The sequence below is a fragment of the Podarcis raffonei genome, chromosome Z, assembly GCF_027172205.1.
Source record: "Podarcis raffonei isolate rPodRaf1 chromosome Z, rPodRaf1.pri, whole genome shotgun sequence".
In the NCBI taxonomy this organism is placed as follows: domain Eukaryota; kingdom Metazoa; phylum Chordata; class Lepidosauria; order Squamata; family Lacertidae; genus Podarcis; species Podarcis raffonei.
The window spans coordinates 3,129,461-3,153,941 of record NC_070621.1 but is presented as its reverse complement, the minus strand read 5'-3'; the positions used below and the strand labels follow the sequence as shown (position 1 = coordinate 3,153,941).

General features: G+C 46.7%; 1 protein-coding gene across 3 annotated transcripts in view; it reads left to right on the top strand.

The window, feature by feature from the left end:
* Positions 1 to 24,481, top strand: part of LOC128406403 (dual specificity testis-specific protein kinase 2-like) — a 39,638-nt gene that overhangs the window by 6,207 nt on the left and 8,950 nt on the right. For all 3 annotated transcript variants that reach the window (XM_053373777.1, XM_053373776.1, XM_053373775.1), the window contains 4 exons: positions 3,971 to 4,170; positions 17,515 to 17,636; positions 20,682 to 20,730; positions 21,283 to 21,432. In XM_053373777.1, coding sequence (XP_053229752.1) covers positions 3,985 to 4,170; positions 17,515 to 17,636; positions 20,682 to 20,730; positions 21,283 to 21,432 — 507 coding nt within the window. In that variant the 5' untranslated portion in view covers positions 3,971 to 3,984. The remainder of the gene's footprint in view (positions 1 to 3,970; positions 4,171 to 17,514; positions 17,637 to 20,681; positions 20,731 to 21,282; positions 21,433 to 24,481) is intronic.

The following is a 24,481-nucleotide window of genomic DNA, read 5'->3' as shown; positions in this document are numbered from 1 at the left end:
CACTGAGCTCTCCCTCAGAGGCACATGGAGATTCTTGAACATGGGTCGGCAACCTAAGGCCCGGGGGCCGGATCTGGCCCAATCGCCTTCTAAATCCGGCCCACGGATGGTCCGGGACTCAGCGTGTTTTTACATGAGTGGAATGTATCCTTTTATTTAAAATGCATCTCTGGGTTATTTGTGGGGCATAGGAATTCGTTCATCCCCCCCCCCGCTTCAAAATATAGTCCGGCCCCCCACAAGGTCTGAGGGACAGTGGACTGGCCCCCTGCTGAAAAAGTTTGCTGACCGCCCCCTTCTTGAAAGTTCACAGAAAGGTTATTTCCCTTTCCCTTTGTTCATTCCCTATTCACTCTCACACTACCCTGCTCATTTCCCTCCCTCTCTCCCCCCCCCCATATGTATTACTTAGTTGGAACAAGGGATTGGGTGGGGGGAAAGAGGATTTCATTTGATTCACATTTATAGGTGAACTTGGCTAATTGCCACTTTCTGAAACAACATGAGAGCTGAAAAACCACCACCATCAAATACTCACATGTCTCTGAGTTTTGCGATGCTGTTCTCCAACCAAGTTCATCAGGTGTACAAAAGGCATATTACAGGGGTTAAGTGCAACATGCAAAATGCATTATATTAGGGGAAATCATTTTGCCAATATATTAGGAGAATTTCTGCATCCATGTCTTTAGTTTACCTGGTCAAAAAAACCCCCCACTATTAGAACAATATAAATTCCAGGCTCTTAGCTAATTCTGCTAAGAGAAAACAAACCAAGGGCCAGTTTTTTCTTTATGCATATTTGGACCCAGAGGGGGAAAAGACTGATGCTAATCAAACTGCCTCTGAATTCATTATATATTATGCATCCCTCTGTGCCCCTGCATCGCTGGAAGTCGATTGCATCTGTCTTTTGATGGATAGGCAACCTAAGGCATAGGGGGCTGGATCTAGCCCAATCGCCTTCTCAATCCTGCCTGTGGACAGTCTGGAAATCAGTGTGTTTTTACATGAGTAGAATGTGTCCTTTTATTTAAAATGCATCTCTGGGTTATTTGTGGGGCATAGGAATTCGTTCACCCCCCAAAAAAATATAGTCCGGCCCCCCACATGGTCTGAGGGACAGTGGACTGGTCCCCTGCTGAAAAAGGTTGCTGACCCCCGGATAAGATAGCCCTATACCCCTGAGAGCCATTCGGAGGCCACAATTCGCCTCCCAGAGCTACAGTTCCTATAGCGGTGTAACAATCCGTCTCCTCAGGGAACTTTTGGAATTGTAGCTCATAGTGGAGGGGGGATAGTGCAGTATCTCTCAACACCCCTATCAAACTATAGCTCCCAGAATTCTTTGGGGGGAAAGCTGTGGCTGTTTAAAATGGTGCTGTACTTCTTCAAATGTGTGATGTGAACCGGGCCTCTTAAAGAGTTTACCACATAGAAACAGCCAGCCAGCAGGCGATGCAATAGGAAATTCTTGCTAGATTGCATGGTATGGCCTTGGAGACTGACACCCCCACCCCCAATCCATCCACACTATTTAGGTTGAATATACAAAGGCCCCATTTCATAGCTAGTGACTCTTTTGAAAGACTGCGGAGCTATCCAGCTCTCCTCCCAGAGGCCAGCCATCAAGCTGGTTGTTTCCAGCCAAGTTTCCCTCCTTCTCTATGCTCCCTGTCCCCTGAGCCTGGGCGTCTGTGTCTGAAGAGAAGACAAAAGCGCTTCTCTGCTTGCCATAAGAATGGGGTTCCTGCTTGGGCGCAGTGGTGTGAATGGCTTGTCTCCAGCGCCTGGGGAAGGGGCATGATGCAAATTCACGTCTACACAAAAGGCTCTTTGAGGGAAGGAGGCTGGGCCAGCAGGAGATTGATCTTGAGAAAAGCCATGAACTTGAGGAAATACAGTAGATGTTTCCCATAAAATGTCAAATGCCAAGGTAGGGGGTGTGACAGCGCAATGGCCCTTTTCCCCCTGGCGCCATTGGACCTGTCCTCTCACTTAAAAATAGAGTGTGCACCCAGCTCCAATCCCACAAATTCACACAGACTATCTCAGATTATCTTGTGGGGGACTTGCGTGAGGTAAAACTTAATAATTAGGAGTCTCAGGCAGGATTTGTTCTAATAAACAATAATGGTTTTATTTAACAAGGAAGTTTATGACACGAGTAGATAACACTTAGGATACTTCAGTTTACAGTGTTATTTCACTTCAAGGTTTTCTCAGTTGTTTCACACTTAATACTTTGGTTCTTAACTTAATACTTTGGTTCTTAACAAGGTGGTACTTTTTGTCGGTTGCACACCCCTTTGACAACCCTACTCCTGAGGTACTCCAAGTAATAGACCCAAGGTTTCACTGGTTTGGGAGTCTTCTCTTACTAGAAGAATCTTTCCCCTCCTGACTGGAATTACACCTAAATAGACTGTCTCTTTACAGCTTCTACTTTTCCTGTCTCAACCTCAGCCTCCCAGTTAATTCCTGGCCTATTTCTCTCACAGGACACCACACACTGTCCTTCACACTAAGCTCAGAGACTCCTTTCTGTAGCTTGTGATATTTTCCTCAGAGTGGATGTTTCTACCCAGAACCAGCTCTCACTCCCTATCACTACAATGCACTCTCCGTGGGACTGCCCTTGAAGACAACTTGGAAACTTAGCTTGGTCCATAATGCAGCTGCCATATTGCTGGGTGGGCTTCCGTTTAGATTTCATATAACCCCTGTTTTTAAAAAGCTGCACTGGCAGCCAGTTTGGTTCTGGGCCCAATCAAAGGTGTTCACTTAGTGTTTAAAATCCTAAATGACTTGGGCCCCAAATATCTGAAAGCCTACCTCCTTCGCTGCAGAACCCTTTGGGTGCTAAGATTGGTAGTTCTTCTGCCCTCAGAGATTCAGAGTGGCAGTGACCCAGGAGAAGGCCTTATCTGTGGTGGCCCCAGTTGTGGAACTCCCTCCCTACAGAGACACGCTCGGCACCTTCACTACATAGCTTTTGGCAAATGCTGAAGATGTGCCTCTGTACCCTGGCCGTTGATGCTTGAGGTACATATTTTTAAAACTTACAACTTGCGGTTGTAAGCTGCTTAAATCTGTTTCCAATACTGTGTTTTTTTAACATTGTCCCGGGATCTTAGGATGAAGGGCAGGTGATTAGTAATAATAATGATTCAGACCACCATCCTGGGTTATTCTGATCAGTAATGGTGGAAGAGCTGACCCGTTGCCACTGCTCATCTTCCCAGGTAGCGCTCCAGGGAAGAAGGGTGCTGGCTGTGGCTCTGGGCACCCAGAAGGCCCCACAAGAACGCTCCAGAATGTTCTAGAACCACCTTGAATGTTCTGGAACAGTTTTGCAGCCTGCAGGGCTCTCCTGGCAGACGTGCACCACTTTCTGGAGTAGATGAACCAAGAGAGAAGTAGTTTTCCTGTAGTTTGAAGGCCTTTGGGCATGGGTGGGGAGATCTCAGTGGCAGAATCTGGCCATTCACTAGCCCTGATCTGTTTTCTCTCCTCCAGTGCTTAAGCCTGGCTGGGATGCATCCTTGCACTCTGGTAATGCTTCTTGCTTTCCTGGATGGTGAAAGGAGACATTTCCTGTGCAGGGTGACGTATCCTTGAAGCTTGTGCAGAAGCTCCTGACTTTTGCTGGAATGTAGCATGTTGTAGAAAGGTGAAAGGCACATCCATTGCTCCACCTGCTTTTGGTTCTGACCCTGCCTGTCACTGGCATATGGCCCCTCAGAAGCTTGTTCATGGGGGAATGTGGCCCTCGGGCAGCATAATTCCCCACCTTGGGACATAGGAAGCTGTCAGTCAGCTGGCGAGGAGGGCTAAAAGCTCTGTCCCCTGGAAGGGACCTGCTGGTTTGCAAAGCAGGCACGACAACAGCCAGCCTTGCAGGGCTTCTTCACCCATTTGGCAGAGCTGGCAATGAAACCTGTTCATTCCCTCTCCCTCCTCTTTGCAGCACCTGTCTCTGAGATGTGTGAAATGGGGCTGGTCTCTCCTGAGCCCTCCAGCCTGACACCATACTATGGGGAGATGCCGGACGCTTATTGTCAGGACGACCGCTGGCAGAGGTTGCGCACGACTGTCAGGAAGCTGGAATTCTGGGAGAACTTTGAGGCGGAATTGATTGGCAGCGGCTTCTTCTCCAAAGTGTTCAAGGTATGACTGAAGCGAAATGCAGCCTTTGCAATGCTTTGACACTGGCTTAAGCTTTTAGTGCAGATTCACCCTCAGGAGTGCAGGACACTTGCAACCCTTTGCACCTGCCTGCCTGCCTGCCTGTGCTGCCTCTTCAGTACAGCTGCCCTGTCAGAGAAGGGAGAGAGGGTTACTCTGGCAGCCTTTTTTGTGCTGCTGTAAAACAGAAACCTGTTGCAGCCTGGAAAGGGCAGGTAAGGCTGTACTGTGGTGGTGGTGTGGAGCATCTGTTTTGTGTGCCAGGGGTGTCTATGTATCTATGTCAGGGGTCAGCAGACTTACTGCGCCTCAGGCTGGTGTCTCCATCTCTGATCGCGCGGCGGGCCAGAGGGTGGGGGAACTTGTGCTCATACGCGTGTGCATACGCTATTTCTGGCGCACTTCTGGGTCGGAGGAGCACTGCAAATAGCTTGTGCACATGTGCAAGGGCTTCCTCCGACCTGGATCTGCACTGGGGAAAACACCTGCGTATGCGCAAATAACGCTTGTGCATGTGCACAAGCTATTTCCGGTGCTCCTCTGATCCAGAAATGGGCAGCCGTGCAGCGCAGCGCTGGTAAGAGCGGGCATCGGCAGCAGGCGGCAGGGGTCACCGCAGGCCAGATAAATGAGTCCCTCGGGCCTTATCCAGCCCACGGGCATTAGTTTGGGGACCTCTGGTCTATGTGGTGCGGTCCCAGGTTTAATTCCCTGCATCTCCCTGTAAGGCTGAGAGAGAGACCCCCTGCCTGAAGCCCCACAGAGCTGCTGCCGGTGAGAGGACACAGCAGTGAACAAGACAGTCTGGTGGCCTGACACGGATAACACAGCTTCTTGTGTTCCTAGAATGGGGTAGGCAACCTAAGGCCCAGGGGCCCGGATGCGGCCCAATCGCCTTCTCAATCCAGCCCGCGGACAGTCCGGGAATCAGTGGTTTTTTTACATGAGTAGAATGTGTGCTTTTATTTAAAATGCACCTCTGGGTTATTTGTGTGGCATAGGAATTCGTTCCTCTTCTTTTTTCAAAATATAGTCCGGCCCCCCCCCCCCAAGGTCTGAGGGACAGTGGACCGGCCCCCTGCTGAAAAAGTTTGCTGACTCCTGTCCTAGACCTTTACTCAAGCCTGTGTGCGTTAAACCCACAGCATAGCAGTGGTCAAAGAAGCTCAGCCGGGTTTCCTGAGAAAAGGCACAGTGCAGTGTTTCAGACAAGGAAGGTCAGCTGTAAAAATTGCCAGTCTCCTGCCAGCCTTCCTGATGCAAGCAGATTTGGAAGCATAGCACATTCTCTCCATCCCAGGCACCCCCTCCCCTGGCAACTGGCAACCATGAGCTGGTTCCCAATCCGTCATCCCCACCTACTCACTGCAGCCTCCTGACTCTCTTGTTCCTCCCACTCTTGCAAATTGTTGTTGTGATAGTTACTATCTCCTTCCCCCTCCCTGCACACACACACACACACACACACAATTTTCTTGCAGCACTTCTTTCCCTCTCTCTCCTTTCTTGGCACTCTGTAGAATCCCAGCAGCCAGCAAAGCTGGAGACATCTCACTGTAGAATGAAACCGTGGATTCCCAGGGATCCACTATGAAGCCTTTGTTTAGAATAGAGTGGGGGGCGTCTCTCGTTGGACATAGGTGAAATTGTGTTTTCTCATGCTGAGGGCATCGTCCTTCTAGTTTTATAATGCCCAGTGATGAAATAGCATTTGGTGTTTGGGTTTGTATAGCATCCAGGAGAGCTGATCCCTGGGGGTTAATCCATTGGTTCCTAAACTCTTTTGGGCTACTGCCCCCTTGGTTCCATAAACTCACCCGATAAAAAGCATTGGTCAGAACAACACAGTAAAATTTGAAACAGTAACATGCTCGTGTATTCAAAATCCAATTAAAACTTAAGTTTAGCTAACAAAACTGATTAACTTGATCCAGCGACACCAGCTTCTCAGAGTCTGATGGTTACCGTATTTTTTGCTCTATAAGACTCACTTTTTCCCTCCTAAAAAGTATGGGGGAATGTGTGTGCGTCTTATGGAGTGAATGCAGGCTGCGCAGCTATCCCAGAAGCCAGAACAGCAAGAGGGATTGCTGCTTTCGCTACGCAGCAATCCCTCTTGTTCTGGCTTCTGAGATTCAGAATATTTTTTTCTTGCTTTCCTCCTCCAAAAACTAGGTGCGTCTTGTGGTCTGGTGCGTCTTATAGAGCGAAAAATACGGTACTTAGCAAGAGTCTTGTTCCCCACCCCTGAAGTAAAGGTTGCAGCCCTCATTCTCAGCCTCCCTCGTCCACTTGTGTGGAGTCTCTCCTTAATGGGAGGCGGTGGTGGGGAAGCGCTCAGCTATTTATTTATTTGTAGGAGTTTCTAAACTGCTCAACACATAAAAAATACCACAAACAGATCCAGTCAAACAGACCCAGTTGAAAGTGCTTCACTTATATCAGGCACGTCCAACAGGTAGATTGTGATCTACTGGTAGATCACTGGACATCTGTGGTTGATCACTGGCTCTCCCCCAAAAAGCTCAACAACTTTGATCTGAACTCCAAAAAAGGGGGTAGATCACTACCAGTTTTTAACTCTGTGAGTAGATCACGGCCTCTTGGGAGTTGGCCACCTGACATATTATATCACTAAGATAATACCTTCACAATAGTCCTGCCCTGGTAGATCAGCCTGAAGCTGGTCTAAAGTAAAAAGGACAGGAATTTCCCTCCAGCCTCCCAGTGAGTTTGTGGTGGAGGTGAGGTGGTTGTGTTGTGTTTCTGAATGTTTTATTGAATTTATAGTAAGATGTCATTGACCAAGGACACGGCCAAATAATGGTATCATTGAGTACAGTACCAACGCTTCAGCTATCCACGGCATAGCATGTGTGATGGAGGTCGGACATTAACGTCACTTCTGTTTATGTTGTTGCACCACCTCCCCCAGTTTCTGCTCATAAAGCCCTCATCCGAGCACAGTACGTAGACACTTGATAGGTGGTTATAGCAGGTCTTTAAATGCCAAATACTTGGTGCAATATGCCACTGACCCCCGTTACTCTCTCAGCCTGGTTAAAGCATCAGCCTTGTTTTGAGCTGGCTGCCTGTTCCTCTGAAAGCTGTGAGCGTGTAAATCCCTTTTATTCTTCACTAAAAACAACTGCTGAGCCACAGTGCTGCTGGGCTGGTTAATAGCCAAAGCAAATGAGAGGTTTTTGATAGTTGTTTACTCAGTTACAAAGCAAACTAAGTCTCTTAAGATGTTTGCCAATTCCTTGCAATTGCCTGCAGCCTGCAGCTCTCTATTTTAAGGCTGGCTGGTCTTTTACACCCAGATGTTCCAGAGGAAAACCTGAAGATCTTGAAGATGCAAACTGCTGCTCCCTAATACACAGAATTCCAAGGAGATATCGTATGAGTTTTATTTGATAGATTGATTATATTTGTGGATGGGTAAATATTATATATATATTTCCCCCCACAAGTTGTGAGGAGGTGTGTGTGAATCTGAACTTATGATATGGTTTATATCTTATCATGGCATAAGTATAAGATTGGCATAGCTCTAATGTGGCATGAGACCCCCCCCCCCATGATGAGCTTTGGTGACCCTGGAACAAGCCAGATTCCGACCGCCTGCTGAAATGCATTTGGGCATATCCTGAGTTCACCCATCAAAAGGTAAAGGTAAAAGACCCCTGACAGTTAAGTCCTGTCGTGAACGACTCTGGGGTTGCGGCGCTCATCTTGCTTTATTGGCCGAGGGAGCCGGCATACAGCTTCTGGGTCATGTGGCCAGCATGACTAAGCCGCTTCTGGTGAACCAGAGCAGTGCACGGAAACGCCGTTTACCTTCCCGCCGGAGTGGTACCTATTTATCTACTTGTACTTTTTGGCATGCTTTCGAACTGCTAGGTTGGCAGGAGCAGGGACCGAGGAATGGGAGGTCACCCCCATCTTGGGGATTTGAACCTCTGACCTTCTGATTGGCAAGCCCAAGAGGCTCAGTGGTTTAGACCACAGCACTTCCCATGTGGCTAAGTGCAGGATATTCAACTGCTCAGTAGGCTCTATTTGCATAATGGTGAGGTGATTTGAAGGCAGATAGCAGACAGGGATGCCTAGTTACAGGTAGGTAGCTGTGTTGGTCTGCTGTGGTTGAAACAAAATTTAAAAAATCCTTCCAGTAGCACCTTGTTGTTGTTGTTTAGTCATTTAGTCGTGTCCGACTCTTCGTGACCCCATGGACCAGAGCACGCCAGGCACTTCTGTCTTCCACTGTCTCCCGCAGTTTGGTCAGACTCATGTTTGTAGCTTCGAGAACACTGTCCAACCATCTCGTCCTCTGTCGTCCCCTTCTCCTTGTGCCCTCCATCTTTCCCAACATCAGGGTCTTTTCCAGGGAGTCTTCTCTTTTCATGAGGTGGCCAAGTATTGGAGCCTCAGCTTCACAATCTGTCCTTCCAGTGAGCACTCAGGGCTAATTTCCTTAAGAATGGATGCGTTTGATCTTCTTGCAGTCCATGGGACTCTCAAGAGTCTCCTCCAGCACCATAATTCAAAAGCATCAATTCTTCGGCGATCAGCCTTCTGTATGGTCCAGCTCTCACTTCCATACATCACTACTGGGAAAACCATGGCTTTAACTATACGGACCTTTGTTGGCAAGGTGATGCCTCTGCTTTTGAAGATGCTGTCTAGGTTTGCCATCGCCTTTCTCCCAAGAAGCAGGCGTCTTTTAATTTCGTGACTGCTGTCACCATCTGCAGTGATCATGGAGCCCAAGAAAGTAAAATCTCTCACTGCCTCCATTTCTTCCCCTTCTATTTTCCAGGAGGTGATGGGCCCAGTGGCCATGATCTTCCTTTTTTTGATGTTGAGCTTCAGACCATATTTTGTGCTCTCCTCTTTCACCCTCATTAAAAGGTTCTTTAATTCCTCCTCACTTTCTGCCATCAAGGTTGTGTCATCTGCATATCTGAGGTTGTTGATATTTCTTCCGGCAATCTTAATTCCGGCTTGGGATTCATCCAGCCCAGCCTTTCGCATGATGAATTCTGCATATAAGTTAAATAAGCAGGGAGGCAATATACAGCCTTGCCGTACTCCTTTCCCAATTTTGAACCAATCAGTTGTTCCATATCCAGTTCTAACTGTAGCTTCTTGTGCCACATAGAGATTTCTCAGTAGACAGATGAGGTGATCAGGCACTCCCATTTCTTTAAGAACTTGCCATAGTTTGCTGTGGTCGACACAGTCAAAGGCTTTTGCATAGTCAATGAAGCAAAAGTAGATGTCTTTCTGGAACTCTCTAGCTTTCTCCATAATCCAGCGCATGTTTGCAATTTGGTCTCTGGTTCCTCTGCCTCTTCTAAATCCAGTTTGCACTTCTGGGAGTTCTCGGTCCATATACTGCTTGAGCCTTCCTTGTAGAATTTTAAGCATAACCTTGCTAGCGTGTGAAATGAGTGCAATTGTGCGGTAGTTGGAGCATTCTTTGGCACTGCCCTTCTTTGGGATTGGGATGTAGACTAATCTTCTCTAATCCTCTGGCCACTGCTGAGTTTTCCAAACTTGCTGGCATATTGAGTGTAGCACCTTAACAGCATCATCTTTTAAAATTTTAAGTAGTTCAGCTGGAATACCATCACTTCCACTGGCCTTGTTATTTGCAGTGCTTTCTAAGGCCCATTTGACTTCACTCTCCAGGATGTCTGGCTCAAGGTCAGCAACCACACTACAGTGGTGCCCCGCAAGACAAATGCCTCGCAAAACGAAAAACGCGCAAGACGAAAGGGTTTTTCGGTTTTTGCGTCGCTTCGCTAGACAATTTTCCCTATGGGCTTGCTTCGCAAGACGAAACGTCTTGCGAGTTCTTGCAAGTTTGTTTCCTTTGTTCCTTTGTTTCCTTGTTTTCTTAAAGCCGCTAAGCCGCTAATAGCCGCTAAGCCGCTAATAGCCGTGCTTCGCAAGACGAAAAAACCACAAGACGAAGAGACTCGCAGAACGGATTAATTTCGTCTTGCGAGGCACCACTGTACTTGGGGTGTACGAGCCATCCATATCTTTCTGGTATAATTCCTCTGTGTATTCTTGCCACCTCTTCTTGATGTCTTCTGCTTCTGTTAGGTCCTTACCACTTTTGTCCTTTATTATGGTAATCTTTGTACGAAATGTACCTTTCATATCTCCAATTTTCTAGAACAGATCTCTGGTTCTTCCCAATCTGTTGTTTTCCTCTATTTCTTTGCATTGCTCGTTTAAGAAGGCCATCTTGTCTCTCCTTGCTATTTTTTGGAAATCTGCATTCAATTTCCTGTATCTTTCACCTCGCATTTTGCTTCCTTCTCTCCTCCGCTATTTGTAAGGCCTCGTTGGACAGCCACTTTGCTTTCTTGCATTTCCTTTTCATTGGGATGGTTTTCGTTGCTGCCTCCTGTATAATGTTGCGAGCCTCCATCCATAGTTCTTCAGGCACTCTGTCCACCAAATCTAAATCCTTAAACCTGTTCCTCACTTCCACTGTGTATTCATAAGGGATTTGACTTAGATTGTATCTTACCGGCCCAGTGGTTTTTCTTACTTTCTTCAGTTTAAGCTTGAATTTTGCTATAAGAAGCTGATGATCTGAGCCACAGTCCGCTCCAGGTCTTGTTTTTGCTGACTGTATAGAGCTTCTCCATCTTTGGCTGCAGAGAATATAATCAATCTGATTTCGATGCTGCCCATCTGGTGATGTCCATGTGTAGAGTCGTCTCTTGTGTTGTTGGAAAAGAGTGTTTGTGATGACCAGCTTGTTCTCTTGGCAGAACTCTATTAGCCTTTGCCCTGCTTCGTTTTGAACTCCAAGGCCAAACTTGCCAGTTGTTCCTTTTATCTCTTGACTCCCTACTTTAGCATTCTAATCCTCTATAATGAGAAGAACTTCCTTCTTTGGTGTCAATTCTATAAGGTGTTGTAAGTCTTCTTAGAATTGGTCAATTTCAGTTTCTTCAGCACCAGTGGTTGGTGTATAGACTTGGATTACTGTGATGTTAAAAGGTCTGCCTTGGATTCGTATCGAGATCATTCTATCATTTTTTGAGATTGCATCCCAATACAGCTTTTGCCACTCTTTTGTTGACTATGAGGGCCACTCAATTTCTTTTACGGGATTCTTGCCCACAGTAGTAGATATGATGGTCATCCGAACTGAATTCCCCCATTCCCGTCCATTTTAGTTCACTGATGCCCAGGATGTCAATATTTATTCTTGCCATCTCATTTTTGACCACATCCAACTTACCAAGGTTCATGGTTCTTACATTCCAGGTTCCTATGCAATATTTTTCTTTACAGCATTGGACTTTCCTTTCGCTTCCAGGCATATCCGCAACTGAGCGTCCTTTCGGCTTTGGCCCAGCCACTTCATCAGCTCTGAATCTACTTGTACTTGTCCTCCGCTCTTCCTCAGTAGCATGATGGATGCCTTCCGACCTGAGGGGCTCATCTTCCAGCGTCATAACTTTTATATGCCTTTTGTCTTTGTCCATGGAGTTTTCTTGGCAGGGATACTGGAGTGGCTTTCCGGTTCCTGCTCCAGGTGGATCATGTTTGGTCAAAACTCTCCACTATGACCTGTCCATCTTGGGTGGCCCTGCACGGCATAGCTCATAGCTTCTCTGAGTTATTCAAGCCCCTTCGCCACGGCAAGGCAGTGATCCATGAAGGGGAGTAGCACCTTAGAGACCAACTAAATTTGTTCTTGGTATGAACTTTCGTGTGCATGCACACTTCTTCAATACCTAGGGATGCCTAGGTTCAGATAACTATTACAAGTCTTTCACCCTTTGTTAAACAAATAGGGTGGCTAGTTTAACCATTTCTCACTATTCTGGGGCTAGTAGTGCAAAATTTTAAAGGAACATTCCCTTCTCTAAGCTGAGATTGATTTATAGGGCTTGGATCCCCATATTGCATTCCTCTTAAGAGTCATCTATTTTCAGCTCTAGGTCCTTCTCGCAGGTAAGTGTAAAAGCTTCTAATGGGTCTGCCTAGATATATCAAGAATTTCCTGTAGAGAGTTGGGGGTTTTTTTTTGCCTTTCACAACTGCTAAAAATAAAACCTGCGTGCTCAGAGGCAGTGTACCTCTGGATAACTATTATAGGGGGGAGAGGACAGTGGAGAAAGTTGTTGTTGTCTTCAAGCCCCGAGGTTTCTAATAGGCCATTGTGGGGGAAGCCCACTGACCCCACAGTTGCTTTCAGTCATCCTGACCATTGGCTCTGCTGGCTGGAGCTGATGGGAGTTTGAGTCCAAAAGCTGGAGGGCACCTAAAGCAGTTGCTCCCAAAGTAGGCAGTCTCCAGGCCAGTTGGTGGGGTTACCTGTGGAGTGAGGCAACAGCTTCCATTGCAACCTTTTCTTTCCTGAATCTTAATGCCAAATTGATTGAATTCCTGAAGACTTCTGACTCAGGGTAGCCCAGTGTGGGAGCACTGATATTCCACTGAGCACAGAGAGAAGCAGATGGTGGGTGAGAGAATCCAGAAGGCTTCCGATTGTGGGTGCCAAATACCCTGAACTGTTGGTCTAGATTAGACATGCCTTGAAAGTGATTAAGAGGAGGCAAGGCATGGTGGACATTAGCAAATGGCAGCGCTGTCCTCAGCAAAACATATTTTATTAGGAAGAGGCGTATGGAGCTGAGTGAAGATTTCCTGCATTGCCTGTTTGCAAAGGTCACTCCACAATTTTGCATCCATTAGAGGCGGCATAGTGACTGTTTTATGGAGCTGAAGAGCTGAGCTGCCCCCATCAATCTTGTTTTGAAGCTGGGAATGTGGACCAGCCAAGGTAGCGCACAAAGAGGGATGCGGGATGCGATAAAGGTCAGACCTGCGATAGAAGTGCTAAGCAGGGCTATTAGTTAATTAAAAGGCCTTCACAAATCAACAAGGAACCCTTTTAAAGTGTGGCTTTGGATGAATCTGAAATTTGCATATGTTTTAGTAAGAGGACCTCACAAATTCTGGCACTAATTATTGGAAAGAGAGATAATGCTTTTAACATTTTTTGTTTTTGTTTTCATTCCCTAGCCCAGTGATGCCTCGGAATTCACATTAGTGTACCCTTAGCACACAGCTGCACTGAGTGTAGAATTACTCTCGGCCAATAAATAAAGCTTTAGTTGATTTAATCTAACACTCCCACTTTCTGAAATTGCAGCTCTGGCACTAAAAGACAAATGAAAATTTAGCTGCAGCAGATATTACCTGCTGAAGATAAAGGAATCGGGCCCACTAGAAAAATCAATATGTAAACATGAGATCCTCTAGAGGTAAAAAAATGTAAGGACAATTTTCTTTCTTTAGTTAGGTTTTTAAAATGTTAAATAATGTAAAACAAAACCATTCACCCCAGCCTATGAATGGCTGTGGATAATACAGGAAAAAAGGAATATGTGCAGAGCCTCACAAACTAAGGTTCACTGGAAATGAAGTCTGTCTTTCTAGAAAATAAGGCGTATCCATGTCAGTGGTGTTTTTGTTTTTATAGTCTTGGTTCTAATTTCTATTACACAAAAAGTCTGGAATGTATCACTGAAGTCCCCATCCCCTGTTTTTGTCTCTGCTTCAATATTTCTTACCAGTTTTCTGCTGGTATGGTTTTGTTTTATGCTTGATTGTGCATCTTAATAAAATTCCTTATAATACTATAAAGAAAATATATACCGTATGTAGAAGCCCCAACCTGGAAGCGGTTTTGGTGGATTTCAGCAGGCCTTGTGTATGAGGGTCTCTTCCAATTAACCAGAGCACCTCCTCACTGCCCCAGCTGGAAAATTCACATCCTGTGGGTGCCACATGCAAGGAGTGGCTGTTTATAAATTGGCTGTGGGAGAAGTGCAGTGATGTGGCAGCCTCTTTGGCAGGTGTCATTTGGAGGCTTTAATCTGTTTAAAGTGTCCAGATAAAGGGATGTGATAGCACTACTCCCTTCTGCCTTGGTCAAACCTCACCTGGAGTCCTGTGTCCAGTTTAAGAAGGATATTGACGAGCTGGAAGGTGTGGAGAGGAGGGCGACCAAGATGATTGAGGGTCTGGAAACCAAGCCTTATGAGGTTGGTGCAAAGTGTTGGTGCTGACCTTTAAAGCCCTAAACGGCCTTGGTCCAGTAGACCTGAAGGAGTGTCTCCACCCCCATCATTCAGCCCAGACACTGCGGTCCAGCGCCGAGGGCCTTCTGGCGGTTCCCTCACTGCGAGAAGCAACGCTACAGGGAACCAGACGGAGGGCCTTCTCAGTAATGGCACCCGCCCTGTGGAACGCCCCCCCCACCAGATGTCAAAGAGAAAAATAACTACCAGACTTTTAGAAGACATCTGAAGGCAGCCCTCTTTAGGGAAGCTTTTAATGTTTAACAGACTACTGTATTTTAATACTTTGTTGGAAGCCACCCAGAGTGGCTGGGGAAACCCAGCCAGATGGGCGGGATATATATATATATATATATATATATATATATATATATATATATATGTGTGTGTGTGTGTGTGTGTGTATATATATATATATATATATATATATATATATATATATATATGAGGGACAGTTGAAGAAACTGGGAATGTTTAGCCTGGAGAATAGGAGACTGAGAATTGACAGAATAGCCATCTTCAGACACGCATGCAAGATGGAGCATGCTTGCATTCTGTTGTGCCAGAGGGGAGGATCCAAACCAATGGATTCAAATTGCAAGAAAGATTCCAACTAAACATTTGGAAGAACTTTTTGATGATAAGAGCTGTTTGAATGTGGAATGGCCTGCCTTGGAAGGTGGGAGACTCTTATGCCTTGGTAGGTTTTTAAGTGGAGTTTGGATGACCATCTGTCAGGTATTCTTTTGTTGTGATCCCTGCATTGTCAGGGTTGGACTAGATGATCCTTGGGGTTCCCTTCGAGCTCTATAATTCTATGATTTTGTTATCCTTAGCTTCTACGTCATGTCCTTTGCGTGTGCTTTGGTACCTTAAGCCTGTGTGCTCTCCCAAACTTTGATTAAGCTGTTTCCATCTTACTGAGCAAATCACTAATACGATAGTCAGGGGAAAGTGTCAACAAAGGGCCTCTGTTTGGTCTGATAGCTTGATCAGAATGATCCAGCAGGTACCAGCTTAATTTAGGTTCACCTCCAAGTGCCAGGGTTTTAAAGGAGCCATCAAGGTGATGTGACGTTATACCAAGGAGATCCTAGTATGGTTGTTTTAAATTTTGTTTGCTCTGCAGGGTTGCCCAGAGATAGGGAAAGACAAAAATAATAATAATAATAATAATAATAATAATAATAATAATAATAATAATAATAATTTATTTATACACCTCACTTCCTGGGATATAATACTAAGGTAGATGGGTCAGCAGTCTGACTTGAAGGTATTATTATTATTATTATTATTATTATTATTATTAATCCTGCCAAGTCAGATAATAATAAGTGGCAATTTAATTTACATACTACTTAATGCCTAGGTGGCTTCTAAGCAGCTTGCAAAACAGAAAAAACATTTGCACAACATTATTTAAAAACAGAATTTAAATACAACCCTTTACATCAGGGGTCACCAAACTTTTTCAGCAGGGGGCCAGTCCACTGTCCTTCAGACCTTGTGGAGGGCCAGACTATATTGCAGGGGGCGGGGGGCGGGGGGGAATGAATGAATTTCTGTGCCCCACATACAACCCAGAGATGCATTTTAAATAAAAGGACGCATCCTACTGATGTAAAAACACACTGATTCCTGGACCGTCCGCGGGCCGGATTTAGAAGGCGATTGGGCTGGATCTGGCCCCCGGGCCTTAGTTTGCCTACCCATGCTTTACATCCTGCTTGTGGGCCTATCAGAGGCGCCTGGTTGCCACTGTAGGAAACAGGATCATAGAATCGTACAGTTGGAAGCGAATCTGAGTATTACCTAGCCAAACCCCTGCAATGCAGGATTATGCAGCTGTATGGGGACTGAACCTGCAACTTTGGTTTTATCAGCACATGCCCATACCAACTGCAGGGTGCTAAAATAGGGACGTAGGAGGCTGCCTTATACCGAGTCAGACCGCATCAAGCTCAGTACTAGGAACATGAGGAGATTCTGCTGGATCAGGCCAATGGCTCATCTAGTCCAGCATCCTGTTCGCACAGTAGTTCACCCAGATACCTCAGTGGGAGACCAGCAAGCAGGGTTCAAGCACTAGAACACTCTCTCCCCTCCTGTGGCTTCCAGCAACTATGATACGATAATATTTATTGTCATTGTCCCATACAGAACAACGAAACTGAAAATCTACACCAGACATTCAGAACCAACAAGCCTTCTATCCCAGCTATCCCAGCCTGGTTAGCCGCCTAAAAACTCTGATATCCCATAATTAAATACAATATACTCCCACAGAGACTACCTTAAAGGTAAAGGGACCACTGACCATTAGGTCCAGTCGTGGCCGACTCTGGGGTTGCGGCGCTCATCTCGCTTTATTGGGCGAGGGAGCCGGCGTACAGCTTCCAGGTCGTGTGGCCAGCATAACTAAGCTGATTCTGGCGAACCATAGCAGCGCATGGAGACTACCTTACACTGTGTTTAAAACCAAAATCGCATTTGGATAGAAACTGTTTCTCAGGCAGCTAGTCCTATACAGTGGTACCTCTGGTTAAGTACTTAATTCGTTCCGGAGGTCCGTTCTTAACCTGAAACTGTTCTTAACCTGAAGCACCACTTTAGCTAATGGGGCCTCCTGCTGCCGCTGCACCACTGCTGTGTGATTTCTGTTCTCATCCTGAAGCAAAGTTCTTAACCTGAGGTACTATTTCTGGGTTAGCAGAGTCTGTAACCTGAAGCTTCTGTAACCTGAAGCGTATGTAACCCGAGGTACCACTGTATATAAGTTTATATAAAAGCGGGCTCAACACACACCCCTGTGGCATCCTCGTATTCATGAGATCCGCAGAGACATGGGAACCCATCCTGACCCGTTGGGAATGGTTTGATAGAAAATCTAATATCCACCTTCAGAAAAGTCCCAGGTCTAATAGTTTGGGCACCAATCTATGCGGAAGAATAGTATTAAATGCAGAACTAGTATTCAAAAGCATTGTTGCCTCCAACTGTGGAGCACAGCCACTTTGGGTAGTAGCCATTGACTGTCCTCTCTTTCATGACCCTGTCTCCCCCTTTTTTAAAGTCATTCAAGTTGGTGGCCATCACTGACTCCAGTGGGAAGGAGTTCCATACTTTGACTATGCCTTGCAATCTGCATGAATAAGTACTGTCTTTTACCTGTTCTGAATCTTCCAAAAACTCACAGGTTGCCCAAAGCCCTGGAGGCAAAGCAATGGTGGTGAAGATCTACAAGAATGACGCAGACCAGGAGGGGATCGTACGTGAGATCAGCTTGCTGCAGAAGCTCTCCCATCCCAACATTGTCAGGTGGGTCTCTGGGTGGCAGGTGACCAGGGGTGGCTCCCCCACTCGCCTTGGTGAGGCAGTCGCCTCAGGCGGCAGGCTGGAGACAACTGGGAGGGGCAGCAGATCCAGGGCCCCAAGAAGCATGCCTCACACTACCTTCTGCACTTGTCTCCCATGGCCGTGGTCTAGAAAGAGTGGGAGAAATTCTTCGTCTACCTGCTCCCCTTTGGCTTCCTTTTTTCTCCCTTGCTGCTTCCAGGATGTTGGTTCTTCCCTGAGCAACCTCTAGCTGCCTCAGGCTGAAAGCAAAGAGAAAGGTTACTGTAACTTCTGTCATAGAGCTACAGTATGCTGATGACAACGTAGTGTGTGCACATGCAGAGGATGACCTCCAAACCATCCTAAATATCTTTGCAGAAGCTTATGAAAAGCTTGGCCCATCATTCAACATTCAAAAAACCAAAGTGCTGCACCAGCAAGTACAAAATAACCCTTCTGCAGCGCCACAAATCCAACTCAATGATGTAATGTTGGAAAATTTCGATCACTTTTCCTATCTTCCCACAAGGGCCAACATTGATGCTGAAATCCAGCATTACCTGAGCTCTGCGAGTGTGGCTTTCTCCCAATTGAAGTATCATCATTTTTGTTCTTGTTTTAAATGACCTCATGCTAGACAACAAAAAGGGAAATGTCATGATGTAATTATTATTATTATTATTATTATTATTATTATTATTATTTTATTTGTACCCTGCCCATCTGGCTACGTTTCCCCAGCTACTCTAGGCGGCTTCCAACAGAACACTGAAAACAGAATAAAACTTCAAACATTAAAAACTTCCCTAAACAGGGCTGCCTTCAGATGTCTTCTAAAAGTCAGATATGTGTTTATTTCCTTGACATCTGATGAGAGTGCAGTGAGGGAACTGCCAGAAAGCCCTAAGAGCTGGACTTCAGTGTCCGGCTGAACGATGGGGGTGGAGATACTCCTTCAGGTATACTGGGCCGAGGCCGTTTAGGAGTTTAAAGGTCAGGACTAACACTTTGAATTGTGCTCAGAAATGCACTGGGAGCCAATGTAGATTCTTTAGAACTGGTGTTTCATGGTCTCGGTGGCCACTCCCAGTCACCAGTCTAGCTGCCGCATTCTGGATTAGTTGTAGTTTCCGGGTCACCTTCAAAGGTAGCCCCATGTAGAGTGCATGGCAATAGTCCAAGCAGGAGATAACCAGAGCATGCACCACTCTGGCGAGACAGTCCACGGGCAGGTAGGGTCTCAGCCTGCGTACCAGATGGAGCTGATAACAGCTGCCCTGGACACAGAATTGACCTGCGCCTCTATGAGCAGCTGTGAGTCCAAAATGACTCCCAGGCTGTGCACCTGGTTCTTCAGGGGCACAGCTGCCCCATTCAGAACCACGGAGTCCCGCATACCTGCTTGCCCCCTGTCCCCCCCAAACAGTACTTCTGTCTTGTCAGGATTCAACGTCAATCTGTTACACTCCATCCATCCTCCAACTGCCTCCAGTCACTCACACAGGACTTACACTGCCTTCGCTGATTCTGATTTGAAAGAGAGGTAGAGCTGTGTATCATCCACATACTGATGAACACCCAGTCCAACCCCCCTGATGATCTATCCCAGTGGCTTCATATAGATGTTAAAAAGCATGGGGGAGAGGACGAAACCCTGAGAGACCCCACAAGTGAGAGCCCAGGGGTCTGAACACTCATCCCCACCCACCACTTTCTGGACACAATCCAGGAGGAAAAAGCGGAATCACTGTATAAAAGTGCTTCCAGCCCCTCTAGGTGGTCCAGAAGGATGTGATGGTCGGTGGTATCAAAGGCCGCTGAGTGATCCAGCAGAACTAAAAAACAGCTTTCACCTTTGTCCCTAGCCTGCAGGAGATCATCAACCAGTGAGACCAAGGCAGTTTCAGTCCCATGATGAGGCCTGAATCCCGACTGGAAGGGATCCAAATGGTCCACTTCTTTCAGCAACCACCTGCTCAATCACCTTGTCCAAGAGTGGAACATTTGAGACTGGGTGATAGTTGGCCATATTGGCCGCGTCCAAATATGTTTATTTAAGAAGCTATTTAATGACTACCTCTTTCAGTGGGTCTGGGAAGGCTCCCTCACAGAGGGAAGCATTCACCACTCCACAAAGCCCATCACCTAGCCCTTCCCAGCTCGCTTTTATGAGCCAGGATGGGCAAGGATCAAGGAGACAGATGGTCGGTTTCACTTGTCCAAGCAGCCTGTCCACATCCTTGGAGGTAACAGATTAGAATTGATCCCATGCAACTTAACCAGACAGGACTCTAGCATTCTCCCGCCCTGGCCCTGCTCCCACAGTGGAGTCTACCTCTTTCTGGATCTGAGCGACTTCATCTGCAAAAACTTTGCAAAATCATTGCAGGAGATCTTGGGGTCCTTACCAGGCCCAGATCACACAGGTGGATCCGTTAAATTGCAAACCACCTGAAAGAGTCTCCTGCTGCTGTTTTCTGCAGATGCAATAGAGGCAGTGAAGAAGGTCCTCTTTGCCGCTGCCATCACCACTTGGTAGGCTCGACTTTGAGCTCTAACCCGTGTCCGGTCTGATTCAGAATGAGTTATCTGCCACTGGCGCTCTAGCCGTCTCAGTGATTGTTTCATCACCCTCAGCTCCTGGGAAAACCACATGGCTGTCCAGGCTCCATTCAATCGGAGAGGGCACTTCGGAGCCAGACAGTAGATAGCACTGGTTAACTCCTCATTCCAGTAGGCTGGAATCAGCTGAAAGGCCATCAACATGGGATAAAACATCCCCTACCACTTTCTGGAAACCATTTGGATCCATTAAGTGGTGGGGGCGAACCATCTGAATCGGTCCTATGTCCCTGCGGAGGGGAAGGGTCGCGGAGAAGTCCAGTTACACCAGGAAGTGATCTGACCATGGCACTTCTTTGGTTTCACTTTTACTAAGTGTCAGATCACCAACACCCACAGAGGTGAACACCAGGTCTAAGGCATGTCCGTGACTATGATTTTTGTACATTATATTCCCTAATAAAGGTATCTTGGGATCTGTGTGAAGGGTGAGAAGCTGTATCCCATTCTGGAGGTAAGGAACAATTCCCCCAGTGATTCCTCTTTACTGTTGTTATGCCTATAAATATACAAGCAGTAACCATAACATAACCAATTGTTTCCCCATGATGGTACTGATCGTTAGGCAGCCCTCAAGGCTTGAACCCTTTCCAGTGAGTGCTGGCTGAGGGATCCACTTATTTTTTCGGTGGTGGGCTCCAGATAATACTGTCATTCCCACCCAAGAGTCATCTCGTTCTTTTAGGACTAATGTGATGGAAGCTTCCACTAGAGCAGTAGCAAACAACAAATCCTTGCACATAGAAAACTAGCAAGTGAGTATTTCTGATTTACTAGCTTTCTGTGTGCGAGGATTTGTTTCCTTTTTGGACTAGTGGAGTGGTCTGCCATGGGAACCCTTGCAGGCAAACTGTAGAGGAACACTCCAGGCACAGGTTGCTGTTGGCGGCAATTTAACCTTGGTCCGTGAACAGCCTGCTCTGTTTGGCTAGTGCTGGGATCAGTGTCCCTTCCAGCCTCCTATGGAAATGATAATGGGTGTCCCTCTTCAATCCTCTGCTGGTAGTATGTGAATGGCGGGTGCCTGGAAGAGCTGCTGGCCTGCAAAGACGTCTCTCTCAGCTGGAAGGAGAAAGTGGACTTGGCTTCAGACATCACCCGGGGGATGGTCTATTTGCACTCCAAGAACATCTACCACCGGGATCTCAACTCCAAGGTAAGCTAACTGGAGATCCTCCCTGGGCAGGGGCAGTCTACCTCTTAAGGACCAGTTGCTGGCTGTGATGGTTGGTGCCCACTGGCACTGTTAGGGCAGAAGACAAGCAGGTTGTCAGAACCGGAGGCAGATCAGGCAGGTGGGGGTTGGCAGTGCCCCTTGCATCCTAACGGACTAAGCTCCACTGGTTGCTGGGCAGCGATAGCAAGGGAGGGTTGTGGTATTTACGCCCTCTTGTGGACTTGCCAGGGCGTTTGGTTGGCCACAGTGGAAAACAGGATGCTAAACTGGGAACTTACTCCAAATCAGGACATTCACCCATCTAGCTCAGTACCAAGGATGGAAGAAAAGCCCTGCTGGATCAGGCCCATGGCCCGTCTAGTTCAGCACCCTGTTCTCACAGTGGCCAACCTGTGGAAAACCAGCAAGCAGGACTTGAGCACCAGAGCGCTCTGCCTTTTCTGTGTTTCCCAGAAACTGGGATTCAGAAGCATTGCTGCCCCTGACCATGGAGCCCAGAGTGCAGCCACCGTGGCCAGGAGCCCTGAATAGCCTCAACCTCCATGTATTTGCCCAGTCCTCTTTTAAAGCCGTCTGTGTGGGAGGGAGGGTGTTCCATAGTTCAACACTGCGTTGCATGAAGAAGGACTTTGTTTTATCTGTCCTGAACCTTCCAATGTTCAGCTTTGTTGGGTGTCCACAAGTTCTTGCATTAGGAGTACTGTCTATACCAGGGGTCAGCAAACTTTTCCAGCAGGGGGCCGGTCCACTGTCTCTCAGACCTTGTGGGGGGCCAGACTATATTTTGAAGAAAAAAATGAACGAATTCCTATGCCCCACAAATAACCGAATGCATTTTAAATAAAAGCATACATTCTACTCATGTAAAAACACTAGGCAGGCCCCACAAATAACCCAGAGATGCATTCTAAATAAAAGGACACATTCTACTCATGTAAAAAAAGCTGATTCCTGGACCGTCCGCAGGCCGGATTTAGAAGGCGATTGGGCCAGATCCAGCCCCCGGGCCTTAGTTTGCCTAAAGGTAAAGGGACCCCTGACCATTAGGTCTAGTCGTGGCCGACTCTGGGGTTGCACCGCTCATCTCGCTTTATTGGCTGAGGGAGCCAGCGTACAGGTCATGTGGCCAGCATGACTAAGCCGCTTCTGGCGAACTAGAGCAGCGCACCGAAACGCCGTTTACCTTCCCGCCGGAGCTGTACCTATTTATCTACTTGCACTTTGACGTGCTTTTGAACTGCTAGGTTGGCAGGAGCAGGGACCAAGCAACGGGAGCTCACCCCGTCGTGGGGATTCGAACTGCCGACCTCCTGATTGGCAAGTCCTAGGCTCTATGGTTTAACCCACAGCACCTACCCATGGTCTATACCAACTGGCAGCAGTTCTCCAGGATTTCAGAGAGGGAATCTTTCCCAGCCCTGCCTGGAGAACCTAGGCATTGAATCTGAGACCTTCTGCATGCAAAGCAGATGATCGGCTACTGAACTTCTGGCCCTTCCTGATTAGACGAGCCTTTGGTCTCTAAGCAAAGGCAGTTCTTTATGCTCTTCAGAGATTTTGCAAATTATTTTAAATTTTGTATTCATTTCATAAAATTTATACGCAGCTTGATTGTTAAAAAAAGAGAAAGTAACCTCAGAGTGGCTTACAAATTCAACACACATTAACAAAGAGCCCTTGCAGGAAATCTTCCACGTGAACCTGAAAAGAAAACTGGCTGAGTAGGGGAGAGACGCATCTTTTTTGCTGCCTGCCTCTCAGAGGCAAAGCTCTCCAAGCTTGAACAGTGAGGTCATTGCCAATCTACTTAGAGGAGAGGCAGATCATCTGCTGGTTAATGGCATCATCGCTTAATGGGATTTTGGCCTCTGCATTTCTTGGGCCTTTTCCAGAAGCCTCCAAATTTGCAGAGCTGTTGGTGGTGTGGGTAGAGGTTTGTGTCAGATTGGAATTTGGGGTCACTGCGAGGGAAACAAGTGGGCAGGAGATTCCTGGAAGAGTGTACTTGTTTGCACAGTGATGCAGCAATAGCTATGATTAAAAGGCGGTCAGGCAAATTATTGGATAAGAAGGTCTGTCAGTGACTATTAAATTAATGGAACTTCCATGTTGAAGTCAAGTCTACCTCTAACAGCTGCAATCGGGGGGCGGGGGGGGGAACAACAGGATGCAGTTCTTTGGAGAGCTTTATGTCCTACGTGTGGATTTCTTAGAGGTATCATGCTAATAATTGTGGGAAGCAATGTGTGTATGTGTGTGTTGATCTAGGAAGGGCTGCTCCTACAAAAGGGATGTCAACTAGGGATGAACAAATCCACCTCTTTCTCTTTCTAATTTCCTCCACGGTCTTAATCTCTGTGTTAAAAAAATTCTCACAAGAAGGTCCTCACTTTGGCCACACACACACACACACTTTTGCAAGCAATTTCCCCAAATATAATTCATATGTTGTTTACACTAATATATGCATTTGTTACCATAAGTTTGTTTCTATCCTGCTTTTTGGCCCAAAGGCCTCCAAAGCAGTGAACAGATTAATACAGAAAGAAATATACAGTACGTATAGAAGTGTTGTTGTTGTTGTTGTTTAGTCGTTTAGTCATGTCCGACTCTTCGTGACCCCATGGACCAGAGAATGCCAGGCACCTCTGTCCTCCACTGCCTCCTGCAGTTTGGTCAAACTCATGCTGGTAACCTCGAAAACACTATCCAACCATCTCGTCCTCTGTCGTCCCCTTCTCCTTGTGCCCTCCATCTTTCCCAACATCAGTGTCTTTTCCAGGGAGTCTTCTCTTCTCATGAGGTGGCCAAAGTACTGGAGCCTCAGCTTCACAATCTGTCCTTCCAGTGAGCACTCAGGGCTGATTTCCTTCAGAATGGAGAGGTTTGATCTTCTTGCAGTCCATGGGACTCTCAAGAGTCTCCTCCAGCACCAGAATTCAAAAGCATCAATTCTTCGGCGATCAGCCTTCTTTATGGTCCAGCTCTCACTTCCATACATCACTACTGGGAAAACCATAGCTTTAAC